The sequence below is a fragment of the Perissodus microlepis genome, chromosome 9 (assembly GCF_051167445.1).
Source record: "Perissodus microlepis isolate ML-2025 ecotype Zambia chromosome 9, ASM5116744v1, whole genome shotgun sequence".
NCBI classification, from domain to species: domain Eukaryota; kingdom Metazoa; phylum Chordata; class Actinopteri; order Cichliformes; family Cichlidae; genus Perissodus; species Perissodus microlepis.
The window spans coordinates 25,985,263-26,000,527 of NC_140469.1; the positions used below are offsets into that span (position 1 = coordinate 25,985,263).

The 15,265-nt window shown below is 42.9% G+C and overlaps 1 protein-coding gene across 3 annotated transcripts in view; it reads right to left on the minus strand.

Moving 5' to 3' along the window:
* Window positions 1-15,265, minus strand: part of drosha (drosha ribonuclease III) — a 139,998-nt gene that overhangs the window by 12,615 nt on the left and 112,118 nt on the right. For all 3 annotated transcript variants that reach the window (XM_084939788.1, XM_084939786.1, XM_084939787.1), the window contains 5 exons: window positions 14,580-14,721; window positions 9,643-9,725; window positions 8,010-8,113; window positions 4,458-4,550; window positions 3,403-3,449 (listed from right to left, as the gene is read on the minus strand). In XM_084939788.1, the coding sequence (XP_084795914.1) occupies window positions 3,403-3,449; window positions 4,458-4,550; window positions 8,010-8,113; window positions 9,643-9,725; window positions 14,580-14,721 (469 nt within the window). The remainder of the gene's footprint in view (window positions 1-3,402; window positions 3,450-4,457; window positions 4,551-8,009; window positions 8,114-9,642; window positions 9,726-14,579; window positions 14,722-15,265) is intronic.

Here is a 15,265-nt window from a genome sequence, read left to right on the forward strand (position 1 = left end):
TGCTGACTGACCTTGCATATTTAGCTTAACAAAAAGATGTTCAACAATGGAATTAATGAATTTTCACTATGATTTCCAATACCAAAGTGATTCATTTAAGCCTGAACACTAAGTTATGAATAATAAGGAATGATCAGCACACTATATTTCATTTGAAATAAATATGACCTTTAATTAATGAGGCTTATCTGTGAAAGATGGAAGCGATTGGACTAAAAACAAGCAACAGTTCACTGAAGTTTTTACAGGCAGGTTTAACTGCAAGGATTTTCATCATTCATGGTCTTTTAAAACCATTTCATCAACATTAGTTCTCACAACTCGTGTCTTAAACGACTACAATTAATTAAGAATACCTCCCTGTAACGCAGCTGTTATCTACAGTGCTGTGCAAAAGTCTCGAGCCTGAGCTTCTTTTGCTTTGAGCAACAGTTCAGGGTTTCTTTAGACATTGGCAGCTTTTTCACTTATTTTCAGTCCAGGCCTTGTACCTGACCACTTTCACAGGAATGTTTTTGTGTACACATAACAGCGAACTTAGCAAAGAACCCATTTTAAATTTTATCTTTAGGCACTTTGTTACTACCAGCCTGTCACAAAAGCACAATTTGTTCCCATTTCTTTAGCTGAATCTCTGAAAAATACCAAAGATAACACAGTTTGACAGGCATAAAATAGTATTTTTGTACCAACAAGGTGATTCCTGAAGAGCTATTAGCTAAAAACTTGGCATATCTCAGCATCGTGTGCAGAGCGTCCCCCAAAAAAATTTGTAGAAACTTGACAAGTGGAGGACAAAAGAAGAAGCGGCAGGCATAAAAAACCCATCTACGGCAGATGAGCAGTAGCTGAAAGTCATGTCCTTAAGAAATGAGAAAAGATTCAGAATGGCTGTCACAAAGTCATTCTTAAGGAAAGGAAGCAGAGAGAAAAGACTGAGGTATGCCAAATTACACAAGAACTGGACTGAAAATCAGTGGAAACAGGTCTGATGGAGTGATGAGTCGAAATTAGAAATTGTTGGTTCAAATCATCATCAATACGAGCTCAGGAGAGAGGTACAACACTGTTTACAGCAGCAGTCCCCAACCTTTTTTGCGCCACGGAGCGGTTTAATGTCAGACAATATTTTCACAAACTGGCCTTTAAGGTGTCGCGGATAAATACAACAGAATAAAATGATACGAGAAAACAAAAACCATGTTATTTTGTAAATATAATAAACGCGAATTGACTGTCTAATAACTTTAATAGCAGCGTCCTCCTGAAATGCGCCAACAACATTGAGAGTAACATCCTCCTCTCCGCCCCTTAATGCTCTCTGGTTGCTATTAACGCGTAAATATTTCTTTCAAAATAAGACACGCAACTACAACACGGGAAAAGACCCAGGGAAACCGAGTTAGCGATAAAAACCCTGAAAACCATAAATTTCACACCTGAGCCTCAACTCTTGCGCCCTGGTACCAAACGACTCACGGACCGGTACCGGGCCGTGGCCTGGGGGGCGGGGACCGCTGGTTTACAGTAATGTGTAAAACACAGTGGAGGATCTGTCATGGTTTGGGCCTGCGTTTCAGCCAGTGGTGTTGGGGCTTTTGTCAAAACTAATGAAATTATGAGCACGACAAAGAACAATCAGATTTTGATCCACCGTCCAATAGCATATGGAAAGCATTTGATTGGCAACAGCTTTGTGTTTAGGCATGAAAAAGATCCCAAACACACTGATGATGCTGTAAAATCATGCTCAAACAGGAAAACACACAATGGAGCATCATCTATTGGCCACCCCAGAACCCAGACCTCAACATTACTGATGCAGTGTGGCAGCCATCATCCAAAGAAGAGCTTTGAATGTCCTTCAACAATCCCACAGAACTATTCCTGAAGACTACTTGAAGAACTCTAAGAGAGTTTGAGCTATGCTGAAGAATAAGCGCAGTGATACCAAATATTCCATGCCATTTTGCAAACAAAATATAAAATGAGAAGTGGCTCAAAATCTCTGCAGAGTTCTGTAAATGTTCTTAAAAACTGCTCAGAGTAACATAACAGACAGGTCGGTGTGAGCAGAGAGTACATCAAGCTGACGGCTGACTTGTAAATTAGTGGATTTAAATGAAGTGACGGTGCAAAGTCAAACAAAGCTCTAGAACTGGAAGCTATTTTTTTGTGCCAAAGGAAGGAAGACTTGAAGAGATGATTTTAAATTACCTGACCTTTTAAAAGGCATTGCTAATCTAGTCACATGAAACAGCAATTTATGAGGGGGGAAATGTTCATTTACTAGGAATGAGCATCTATCAATCATGGTGACAGAGGTGTACACTGGGGAGAGGAAACGGGTGGAATTAAGGGAGGGAGGATGACACAGGAGAGAGACTGTGTGCTCTGAACTACGCCCCCTGATAAGGAGGGAGGGAGGCTGAGAGAGCGGCTTTAAATAATAACACACTAATGCTAATGTTTCATAAAAAGCTAAAGCATGGGTGCGCAAACAGTATCAATCACAAGTGGCTGGAGGCCTCATTTAGAAGCCAAATGAAATCAAAGTTTGACCTTTCTGCCCTCTGCAAGTTCCACAGGCCTGTTCCAACAAAGCCATTTGTGTTCACCTCCAGCTAATTAGTTGAGTAAAGAACAAATTGTACATTTGATTAATGTGGTCACACAGATAGCAACTGAACCTGGTCCAAACATTACAACCAAACTCTTTCCACTCTCAGTTTAATGGAGGTTATTATGCCCACGTACGTATGCAGAGTATAGGAAGCAAATTGGAGGTGTTGGAAGAGGCTCGTGGATGTGTTTCTGAGAGCCGTGTAATTGTATTTTTTACTTAGCAGCGAATGAGACGTTACCTATTTTCCTTAAGTGGCGTTTGATGAAAAGACAATGACAAGATGGAAAACAGCCAAGGAGTGAAGCAGCACGTAGGGGGACGCGTCAGCTGCACTCCTTCAAATCTGAAGAGGAGCGCTGAGCATAAGAGAGCGGAGCAGAGTGTGCAGCCTCGCTCTCGTGGTCTCTAAAAAGCGCTTGAAAACAACATTTTAAAAAAAATGCAAACTTTGCGTGGCTCTCGAAACAAACTTGCCGCCGTCCCCCGGGGATGATCGACGTGGTCGAGGATGCTTAGCTTCCCCCGTCTTTGTTTTATTGCTTCTCCATCTCTGGCTAGGCCCCATGCCTGTGCTCTGGGCTAGCACTTCAAACAACCTAATGTCCTATATGTTGCAGCCAACCGGCTGGTCAGGCCACAGCTCTCTGCCAGCCATCTTGCATACTGTACAGCCAAAGCTAATATTCAACACTGAGGCAAAGCATGTGAAGGGCTTAAAGTGTGAAAACGTTTATGTGTGTGTGGCGAGGAGAGGTCTTTGTTGCCGAACAACTCACATTTTTCGAGCGCATCCATCGCAGCTCCCATTTCTGCCTGTTGGATGCTAGATTAGAAATTTTTTTTTAAAGAAAAGGAGACAGAGAAAGAGAGAGAAAAAGGTCTTTAGCATATTTAAAATGTCCTTTTTTTGAATTCCTGTCAAAAAAGAAGAAGAAGAGAAAAATACCGCACAACCAATATTGAGAGGATTATCAAAAGTGCATTATATTTGTTTTCCAAGGAGCCCTTCTTCGCTAACAATCTCAGGTAACACGGTGCACGCATTTCCAAAAGGTAAGCCTATCGGTGGCTCTACGCTGGGCACTGTTTACTCCTGCAATTCACCGTCCCCTCCGTATATATTATGTGGTGTGTGATCATAGCCCAGCAGTGGAGGTGGCTGGGAGCTTAAGTCATGTAAATACAAAAACAGTAAGCTGCCAAAGATTCTGTGGAAGGGACAAACTTATCGCCAGCTTAGTGCAAGAGAGAGCGGTTTCAAGTAGGGGGTCGTGGAGGGGATTTTCACGTGTGTGTGTGTGTGTGTGTGTGTGTGGGGGGGGGGGGGGGCGCAAAGATGTTTGATGGATTTAGGTTTCATTTCTCGCAGGCTCAGCTGCAGCTTTATCGTCAACCCCTCCAACCCTGAAAAGGCCTCGGCGCAGAGATTCACTTTCTTTACTTTACAAAAGCATGAATATGCGAACACACACAAAAGGTGTGCAACTCAACACTGAAGGGGGGGTTATAATAAAAATAAATAGATATAATGTGTGAACACAATAGCTCAGGTAGACCTAAACACAGCCCCAGCAGCAGCGCCGCCTCATCAAGCTCTCCTCGGCACAAAGTGATATTTCCATAACAGAATTTACATCAGATCGATAACAGATCGATTCATTTTCATGATGCATAATGTCTCTCGCAATAAAATAGGCCAGCCAGAGCTTAATTGCTATAATAAACACCATCAATAAAGTGCAGCCATTATACTGGAGCCCATTAGCGGTGCATTGAGAAGGAGAACGCCTTGTCTTGTTTGTGTCTTATTATATTGTACCATCTTACTCACCTTGGGCCTTTGCCACAGCCGATTCGCTCTCCTTTGAAATACACGGCGACGGTGTAAATGCGCGCGTGCGACGGCCCCACCGTCTGCAAGGTCCTGCAAAATCCAACAGAGGAAGGAGGGTAGAGTTTAGGAATAATAAGAAAAAGAGAAGCACAAGGACACTCGGGGAAACCGTCCTTCAGAGAAATACAAAAAAAAAAAAGTTTTGAATTGGAACAAATGTAATTCGACTAAAGAGCGCTCTTTGAGAAGACGCGCAATCCATCTGAGGGACACATAAACAATTTTTAAAGCCTCCCAAAGTCCCCGCACTCATCTTCTGACACCTAGATCTGAAGAGGAGTGTGGGGAAATAAATAAATAAATAAATAAATAAAAAAGTGACACGTTGAGAGAGGAACTGAAATAAAAGAGTGACAACAGTCTTTGAGAGACCTGCGAGTCTTTGGCGCGCTAGAAGGGTAAACAATGAAAACGCTAAAGAGGGAGCGATGACAAGAGACTATCACTGAAGTAATTTACAGATGTACCTCATTTAAAAAAGAAGAAGAAGAAGAAGGAGCCAGATGTTGACTTTGTTTTATTTCTGCAGGGACATGTGTACAAGACAGTTGTTTGAAATGTTAACATTAGCATAAACATCTCAGACCCAAGCTGTGAGTCACCTAAATTATTCACAGACAATTTACTTATTTCAGGAGAGCAAATCCATTTTTAATGCAACGTGGTCACTTATGACACTTTATCAATAATTCAGCCCCCTTTCTCGCTTACAAATGAAGAAGCACATAGCATGTGCCGAGCAAATAAGACTCCTGTGTGCGCTGCTCTAGCCAAATCTCGACGGGGAGAGCGTGTCACTTGGAATTATCGCGGCGCTAAAATAACACAAAAGGAGAAGGAATAAAAGGGAAATCTACGGGGCCGTCGGGAAGTCGTTGGCGCTGCGTTCATGCTAAAAGCTACTTCCAGACTGGGGCCACTTTCTGTACAGTGCGAGATGGGTGTATATGTGCGCTCCCTGGTGTGTCGAGATGTACAGGAAAGTGATAGAGCGCGGGTTGAGGTGTCGATCTGTCATCAGCCAGGCACATTCACCAGGGAACCTTTAGCAGGGGGCTCGGTACATTAACTCCTTTCCTTCTCCTTTTTTTCCCCGTCCTTTCCTGCCTCTTTTGGTAATTTAGTCTCTTTCTTTCCAACTCACACCCTAGTCTCACTCTGTGTTTCTCTACCGTTGACGCTTGTAAACAAATCCCGCAGACTTCGAAGACCGACAGCAAGACAGATTTGACGCCGAACAACTGCTCCATGAAATGCTATGAAAGTTGTATGAGTCTGGCTTATCGACCAACAGGGGTCAGGTCATCTCACGAGGTGGTCAAAGGAATGCTCAATATTACCGGCTGCTACTGTGTATACATCAAACAAGGGGAAAGAAAGAAGTAATTACGCTCAAGGATGGAGGGGAAGCCTTCCATTCATCAGAGGCTGGGTTTTATGTAAGCTTGTGTCTCCTGTACATGTGGGGCTGTGTGAATTGTTGAAATTCAGGTCACCCAGGAGCTCTATTTGTTTCTCCTTCACGTTCTTGTGGGCAGTGGACTTGGGGAGGGAAGTGTTGATTGCGGTGTCAGAGCTGTGCTGTGTCAAAAAAAAAAAAACGCCATCCGCTGGGCAGATAGACGGAATAATAAACACGGGGGACTGGAAAGACGATTAAATAAATACAAGGGAAGAGAGACGGGGAGGAAAAGGGGACAGATTAGATGCTGAATTGTGGAGTTCATTGTACGCCGAACCGCTCCGTCTCCAACCACCCGTGAACCTCGAGACGACCCCCCTCTTTTTTTTTTGTTCTGAGAAAACTGTTTGCCAGCTTCCAGTGGTGACACAAACACTGCATCGTGGCAGCTCTCAAAAGCTTTCTGTCAAATGACACTTGCTCCTTGGCTTTTTTGTCAAATAAGAGATCGTTTTAGTTATCTTTTCTTTTCTCATCACAACAACAAAGACCTTTACACAGTTGTTCAAAATGTTTAGAGTCTGATGACGAGTAGTCTTGTAAATTATGTTTGTGCCAGTTCGTTTCCCTGAATTTGTGCTGCAGCCCACGTGATGCCTGACCCTTCTGGACTGCAGAGTTGGGCTCACACTAAAGAGACTGAGCAAGTGTACGGTGCAACCATGTGTATACACACTTAGATTAGATCTTTAATCGCAAAAATTGAATTTCTTACCATTGCTAATAAGATGTCATGTTCAAATTCAATATGTATTTTATGCTTAAAATGTTTAAGTAAGTGGCAGCACTTGAATGTATCTTAAGACTGCTTAAAAAAAACTTGCAAAAATATAAATGGCTACTACATTAATCGAAATATGCAGCTATATAAAAAGTTAAAGGATTCATCACTGTATATAAGCCATAGATTTGAAACTGCTCTGAAAAATGAATGGCAAAATAGCTTAAATAGCGTGAAGTAGTGTTTAATCAGAGCTGAGTTAAAGATGAAGATAAAAATCCTTGACCATGTGTGCCTACAATTCTAAGCATAAAGAAGCAATGACCAAAACAGTATTTACAAAAGAAAAGCACAAAAAAGGGAGAAAGGGTACCCTTGCTGCACTGCTAGTTCTGCAGAAAGCTATGTTTAGACATAAATGTTAATTCGGCAAGTTAGCCACCCAGAATCCGCTCAGTAGTCTGCAAACAATTAAATTTGTTAGCAGGCAAGCTACAGTTAGCAAGCTGTGTGACTCTGTTGTGTTTTATAACATTTGCTGATAAAGACATTTTACAATGAATGGCTATTTAATGAGCACTTTGGCTGAATTAGCTGATATTATGTACTTTGCTAAGTTAGGTAGCTGCCTTTTTTCAGTATCCTGGTAGGTAATGTTAGCTTGCCTGTGAACCAGGCTGGATGCTAACAACCTAGCTTAACCAGATGTTAAGTTGAATGAATTCAAAGCTATTTTCAGCTGCTCCCGTATTCACAAGGAGTCCTCCACAGCAGGTAGCTCAGTACTGTTTGATTTGTGTCTCCCAGAATCACGCTGAGGGACTTTTACTTGTTAGACAAATGTGCAAACCATGTTGAGTAGCTAGTTGGGCTAACTCCCAGGGGTTGGTTAGGTAATAAATCACAAAAAAACAAAAAAAACAAATAGTTTTTACAATCAAAATACTATAAGTCATGAGAGTTTTTTTGTTTTTGTGCCCATGTGAAGTTTTTGATAAAGTTTTTTAAGTTCTAAGAGCTGTTTGATTCTTGACATTAGTAGAATTCTTAACTTTATTGATTCCGTACTGAATTGCCACTATGATGAAGCCTCGAGTTGAACAGTTGTCTCTGTTGTATGGTTTATGTCAATGAAGAGTGTGGCTTTCGGGTAAGAAACTTGCCTGATGGGGCCAAGAAATTATAACTGTTTAGTTTGTATTTAAATATAAACTAAGCACAAAAGACTAACCTCTAATCACACACTGGCACTTCTAGATAATGCCGAAAGAAATTTATGCAAGCCTCGGTAATATGGTGGCCTTACTTGTAGAGTGGGATATCAGGCTCCTTGCCCTCCGTTCTCAGGGTCAAACAACACTGCTGCAGCTGAGACTTGGGGTCGTTCCAGTCCTGGTTCAGAATGAACTCCTGCAACACACAAACAACACACACTTGTGACCAAACTCTCTCTCTTCACCCACTCATTTCAAAGAATCAGAAACAATGAAAATGAACTGCAGTTACAACCGTTCTCCTTCACTCCTTCATGCTTTTATTTCATTCCTGCCATCTCCAAGCTTTTACCCCCTTTTGGACTTATTTGCGCTCTCTCTGACTGGCTCTCCATCTATGTCTTGGCGGTGAGCACAAATCACAGGCTACTTAAGACAAAAGCCAATCCCCGGCCAGAAATAAAGAGCGTCTGGGAGTCTCCCAGGTGTGCAGCTCTGATACATTTCTCTTATCCAAGGGGGACTTCTAAAAGCCCTTCCATTAACAGGGAAGCAGCCTTGTCATAAAAAGGCAGACTTTGAATCCAGAACTGTCTGCTCCTATTAATTTTCTACAAAGAGTGCTTCTGCTTCTCTCTCGCTTTGCAGCTCCCTCGCAGCCCCTGCATCTCTACTGTTCTTGCTTTCGTGCTTTGCTTCCCCTTCTTCCTCCTTTCCGGTTTTCCTCTCTCCGGGGGGCGTCCACACTCCTTTCGCTGAAGGGTGAGAAATTTGGCTGTAGCTTATAGCCTACCTCTTGTACATTTCGAGTGCGGTGATGCATTCACTCTCATGCAAACACCTTAACATGCATAATAGAGGGAAAAAGAAAAAACTGCGAACATAAGGAAAGGAGCATTTATGTTCCCGGTTTTGCTTCTCTATTTCCATCTAAATTGGATGAAGCAGCACAGTTTGCAACACTGTGGTTTCCAGAGGGCTATGTAAGGAGACATGCTGGCTGTTTCACAACTTTTCTCTTGGAAGTGGAAATGAGGTGCTCTCTTGCAGCGACCATGACGCAAAGCTCAGCTCCTCTAGAGCTGGGGATTCTCCCTGGAGAGGCACACCAAGACAGCAATTAGCATGGCATATCAGACCGCTGCAGCAGCTTCACAAGGAGAGGTCCGCGCTATGTAGGAAACTCGTACACGAGCACGCGTGTGTGTACGGACGCCCGGTTTCAGTTTGTGTCTTTTCACTGCAGCAGCGGTAATAAAGGGAAAAACGGAGCTCTTCTATCTAAACTTAGACTTGAGCACTTAAGGATATAATGCCCGTCCTTCCTAACGCGCATCTTGCCATTGAAGTTTTGACTGAAGCCTACTTATTCAGCTCTCGCAACACTCCAGAAGTGGATACCGTCAGCAACTTCAAGCACTTCTCGGATCAATAGAAAAACACAGACGACTAACATTAACAAGCCAGTGCATGCATCCCAACGCCGTTGAGATTCCCATTAAAGATGACTAAAATAGCCACCCAAGCCGCCATTGTGAGAGGCATTCAAAAGCCAAGCACCACTTCAGGCCTCACGTCGATGCTAGTGCCATTAGGGCCCTGCCATTAGCTCCCCTCCTCATCATCTCCCCCCGGTTCGCTCGTTCCCCGTCTCTCTCTTAGGTGCTTGGCTCAGCAGCTCATTGATCAGGTGCGAGCGGTGAACAGCTATCAATAGGGACTCACCTTCAGTCGAGGGAAAAAGCAGACGTTCATGAATGTGTGCACGTACTCCAGGTCTTTATCAATGTAGAGAGCTGCGATGAAAGCTGCGAAAACAAAAGAGACAGAACACCTTTTTAAACGAGAAAAAAAGGAGGTGGGTGCTTTGCTTTGTTTAACAATCAGCTCCATTTCTGCTTCTGTAGTAAATAAAACATTAACAAAGACCAGAAGAGAGACCAGAGCAGCGGCCTCCCTCGGCGAGGGACGTGATGTTAATGTTAACAATTGGAAAAGATGGCTCTGCAGCCGACTGTCCTTTTCTATCACACAGGAAATTGGAACTACAAGGGCCACACAGAGTTCAGAGAAACATGTCATATATAAGATAAAATTGTATGTCAAGCTGAATAAATAACTGGCGGCCTAACTGCTCTGAGAACAAAAAAAACCCCGAAATGTAAGCAGAAGGTGCTGGGTGTCATCTTCATCTCATGGCTGTCCCTTTGTTTTCCCCTTCCATTAGATGCCACTGCATTCACTCATCCCTGTGACTAAGACAGTGGGACATGAGAGAGAAATAATAGGTAATATATTTCAGGAGTCCAGTGAGGGCCCGCTGTAGCTGCAGGGCACAACTGTTCATATACAGAAGAGCTGCACTCATCTCCAGCGCTGCCCCGCGTCCTCTTCCCGTGTCATCAACTCTGCTCCGCTGCAAACTTTCGAGGGTTGATTTGAAAGGCAAATGATATGAAGCCCTGTGTTGTTTTGTGATTCATGCATTATGGTCTGTCTATTGAACGCTGGCCTGAAAAACATTAGTGCTTTTTAGTCTTTTTTTCCCTCATTTAATCTACCAAACTGGAATGGCTCATTTTCTATTCCCTTTGTATCACAGTTCCTGTCCCTGCCTGCGCCCCCCCGTTGGCCTAATGTGGACCGCAAAAGGTCTCCTCCAATTCTCTGTTTCCATTCTCCCTCTGCATGCAAATCCCTGCGCTCATGTTCAGCTTATACCTTCCTATAGTCCACCATGAACTTCCTTTAATTGCAGGATTGAAATCAAGTGAATGTTATCTCTAGCTTAATTTATCGGATTTGATGTACACCTAGGTGCTTGAGGGTTGAGGGACATTTATATGTGATAGGTAGGCGATGAAAAAAAACTCGAGATCTGCCAAAAGAATCTGTTACAGCCCAATCAATACTGGAATTTATTAAGGGCCAAACCCTCGCAGATAAGCTGATCTGAACACCAGCTCACGTCAGCTTATAAAGTGTTTTATTTAAGCTCCTCAGGCCTGTCTGTGCAAGCCGCTCAGCAACCCCCCTTGAGTAGGGCTGTATCGGGTATCAACCATAATCAAATTTAGTGATCAATTTAATTAAAAATATAGTGACTCTGCCTCACTGTCGTTTCATTTGGCATCTTCATTTATAACTTGTAAGACAGACATGTATATTTCTGACTACTGGCTTGATTTTTAAACGAGAGCTTGATGTTAGTGCACCTGCAGAAGCCTTTGTTTATTTCATCTTCATAACTCCCCCCCCACTGGGCGCTATTGTGGGTGGAAAATTCTGCTGTGTGTGCGCGGAGATGATGATGCAAAGCGGAGAAGACAGGAATGAACTATTTTAAACAGAAAACAGACTGGATGAGTTAGGAGAACTATAGGTCTAAAGTAAAGAAGTAAAGAGCCGTGCAGATGTTATATATCTGTTTGGGCTGACATCCGTCCACTTATGTTAATTAATTGCAATAAAGCCAAATCATTTATCGTACAGTATGTCAACATGTAAGTGTCTCTTCATGCTGGAAGTGAGAACTAAATTCTTTTCCCTGCGTGTTGTGGAGTTTTTCTGTGTTTGGGTCACACATTGTACATTACGGTGGGTGGATAATGGGTACATGTTAACCTCCTCTGCCTCCCACACAGGTGGTGCTATTGGTCATCAGCGATCGTCCAGAGGGACAATAGGATGATCGGACTGTGGAGCACAAAGCCCAACCCACCCTCCACCCCAGGTTCTCTATTTAAAGAACCACATCTACTGTCATTAATGCTCTGCTCCTGTTTTCCATGGATGTCTGTGGAGGTCCGGTCCCCCAAAACGGCGCCGCACCACCAAATTTAAGTTGCTGCAGGTAGAATAACAATCCTCTTACTGTTTAATGATATGCACTTGTGCTACTATATTATACGAGTTTAGTATGTTTATGTAGAAAATTACATTTTACATGTGAAAAAATAAATCTGTCAGCGTAATGCAGTGGACGAAAGTATCAAGCACCACGGAGAGACAGCTTCTTAATGGCCTCCAGCATATATTTCCCATACAGTAATGGCATGTTTCCAATAAGTTACTATGGGATGATTTATTTGCCTAGTTGCTTGTTGGCTGTTTCCTGGTTGTGATGGAGAGCGGCCTAGAAAAGGGCCATGGATTTCTAATTCGCTTGTCAGAAAAGAGTCTCAAAAGCACCGGTGACACGGGCTGATCCCTGACCGGCTTCCCACCCACAAACTCTACCAGATGAGTTTGACAGAACAACAGAAGTACCACACTGATGGACTGAACTCTCCTCACTGTGGCAGCACCCCTGTTTACACCTTAAATAGCAGGTAAAATTAACATAGGTCCACCAGAGCCACAGTAACAAGACTAAATTGCACAAATATGACCAAAATCATGAAAAACAGGTGGTCCAACACTAATTATATTGTACTCGTACTTATTATAATTTATACATACTAAAATAGATTTGAATGACAGTGGCATGTGCTGCCTACTCACTGCCAGCGCCCTGGGGCACATTATTTTTCACTTCTTTGTTATTTCTATTTTTCTGTTTAGCTAATCATTAAAAACAAACTCACTCTCTTTGTGTAAACAGCAGAGAGACAAAAGCACAAACCCACCACTTTTGAAGCACATATATTGGCTGTATTTTCAGCGTTTTAATCCTTAGTTGTGAGACACGCTGTCATGTGTGGTGTCAGTATCCATTTCCTGGTCATTTCCACACAGAATCCAGTTGCAAATCGTGGGGATCAACTGCCCACTGCCACTGATAATAACCAGAAATACCAAAATGTCTATTAAAGCAGGAGCAGAAAAATCCAACTAGACAATTCACCGATTGTTTTATGCTTAGCTGTGGCCCCATAAACATTGCAGAGAACACAAAAATAGCTGCCATGGTAAGAAAACTCTATTATCTATAATACTGCAAGTAATATGGCTTGTTATGGATACGTATGAATGAAGTCGTGGGCCATATCTAAGAGACAGAAAGCCATCTCTCTAACAGACTGAAGAGCACAGTGATATTACAAACTCCATGTCTGGAAAAGGCTTTATATTGATGGTGCTATTTAAGCTGCTTTGCATCCCACCTATACCCCAGCAGCAGGCCAAGTGGGGTAATCCAGATATTCAGCAACAGTTTCCAGACTTTCCCAAGCCAGATGAACTATATCATATTTCCAGCGGGTTTGGGTCCATCCAGAAATCAGCAGCAGTTCCCAACCTTTTTTGCACCACGGACCGGTTTATGTCTGACAATAGTTTCACGGACCGGACTTTAAGGTATCGCGAATAAATACAATACAATACAAAATAAAACCGGTACCCCAAAAAAAGAAGATTTATTCCTAACACATGGGAAAAGACCTAGGCAAACCGAGTTAATGATAAAAACAATAAAAACCATAAATTTCACACCCGAGCTTCAACTCTCGGGGCCCGGTACCAGTCCATGGGTTGGGGACCGCTGCTCCAAAGGGAAGTGCACAGGAGGCATCCTAAGCAGAAGCTTGAGTCGCCTCAACTGACTCTTTTCAACAGAAAAGAGAAGTGCGTCTACTGTGACCTGCTATGGCAGTGGTGTCCAATCCCAGGCCTCGAGGGCCGGTGTCCTACAGGCTTTAGATGTGTCCTTGATTCAACACAGCTGATTTAAATGGCTAAATGACCTCCTCAACATGTCTTGAAGTTCTCCAGAGGCCTGGTAATGAACTAATCATTTGATTCAGGTGTGTAGACCCAGGGTGAGATCTAAAACCTGCAGGACACCGGCCCTCGAGGCCTGGCCAAGCCTGTTTGCTAAGCCTATTCCACCATTTTTCAGCAGAAAGTCATGCCCTCAGATTTGCAGGTATACTGACTCTTATCCTGGCTGCAAAAGATTCCAGTGCATTTAAAGGTTGAAAGCCAAGCTCTGATGAAGATAATGAAAAACAAAAAAACAAAACAAAACAGGATTGTTTTTTTTTTTTTTTGAGGTTGTTGAGATAGATGGACAGGATCAGCCCCCTCCTACCTAGGGCTGATCCTGTCCATGAGTATCACAGACAGGATAGGAAATAAGGGGGAGTCCTAGAGGAGTCTGACACTCACTGTAAATATGCTTGACTTTATGCCAGAAAGAGCTCCAACTTTGGTTAAACAAGAACCTGATGGGCTATAAAAATGTAATTTTGGGGAGTGCGGTCATAAACCTCGTCATGTAGACCTGGTGGTCAAACTCCCATGACCCATCCAGACTGCAGTTCTGATGAATCCAGTGATATTGCATACATTTACTGTACTGCAAGTCACATACTGGTAAAAAACAAAAGTCTTATTAAGCTGGCAGAACCACAAGCCAATTAATAGCTCATTAATTATGAGAAAATCTAGCAGCTGTAGCAGGAAGATTAAAAAAGCCCAAAATCAAAACTACAGCGGAACACAGGGAGCATTTTCCAGCCTCTTAAGCAGAGAAGTGACTTTGTTTGACATCCACCACAGAGTGAACAAAGAAATCAATAACGTTACACCATGCTGCCATCTTAAACTGCACATTCTGGAGAGACATACAAGAAAAGGAGTCGGGTCTATAAAAGTCTATAAAGACGGTCTTTCTAGTCATTTTAGATTTGCAGAGATGAATCAAAGAGCTGGGAACCTACACTCCAACAAGTCGGCCAGGGTCTTGGTCCGCAGCGCGACTGGACGTTTGGTTTTGTCGTTGGTGATGGCGAACTCCTGCATTCCCAGCTCCTCGGCCACTTTGGCCTGCGTGCGGTTGTTTACCAGGGAGCTACGGAGGAGCTGCGGGCGAACAAACAGAGGATCGCATTTTAAAGTCCGCCTTTCAGAACACTGGAAACACCAGAGAAAGATCCACACTGCAGAAGTACACAGAAACATCAAAATGGAAGGGAAACATGAAATAATTCATCAAAGACAGACATGGTTACGCTGAATAAATGTTTCAGGGTGATTGCACGTTAGTCTGTTAAATATTGCATTGTGACTTGGAGCTGAGCGCCTTTACAACATGTTAGATTGGTTGAAGTACATTTAAGTCCCTAAAAGGAAAAACAAAAACACTTTAAATATAGCTACAAGATGTGGAAAAGAGCAAATGGAATGCAATATGACTGAATGTGTCTTGCTGTGATATGCCCTCCTTAACAGTACACACGCAATCACAATTGGAGCCACAGAAACAAGCACTAGTTGAATGGGCACTTTTTCTTCCTCTCGATTTGAAATCCATTTCAGATGTACCCCGTCTTGACTCTTGGGCATTGCTGGAGCTTTCAGTCTCTAAACCAAAGCTCGCTGGATGCTTTTACAAAAATTACGTCAT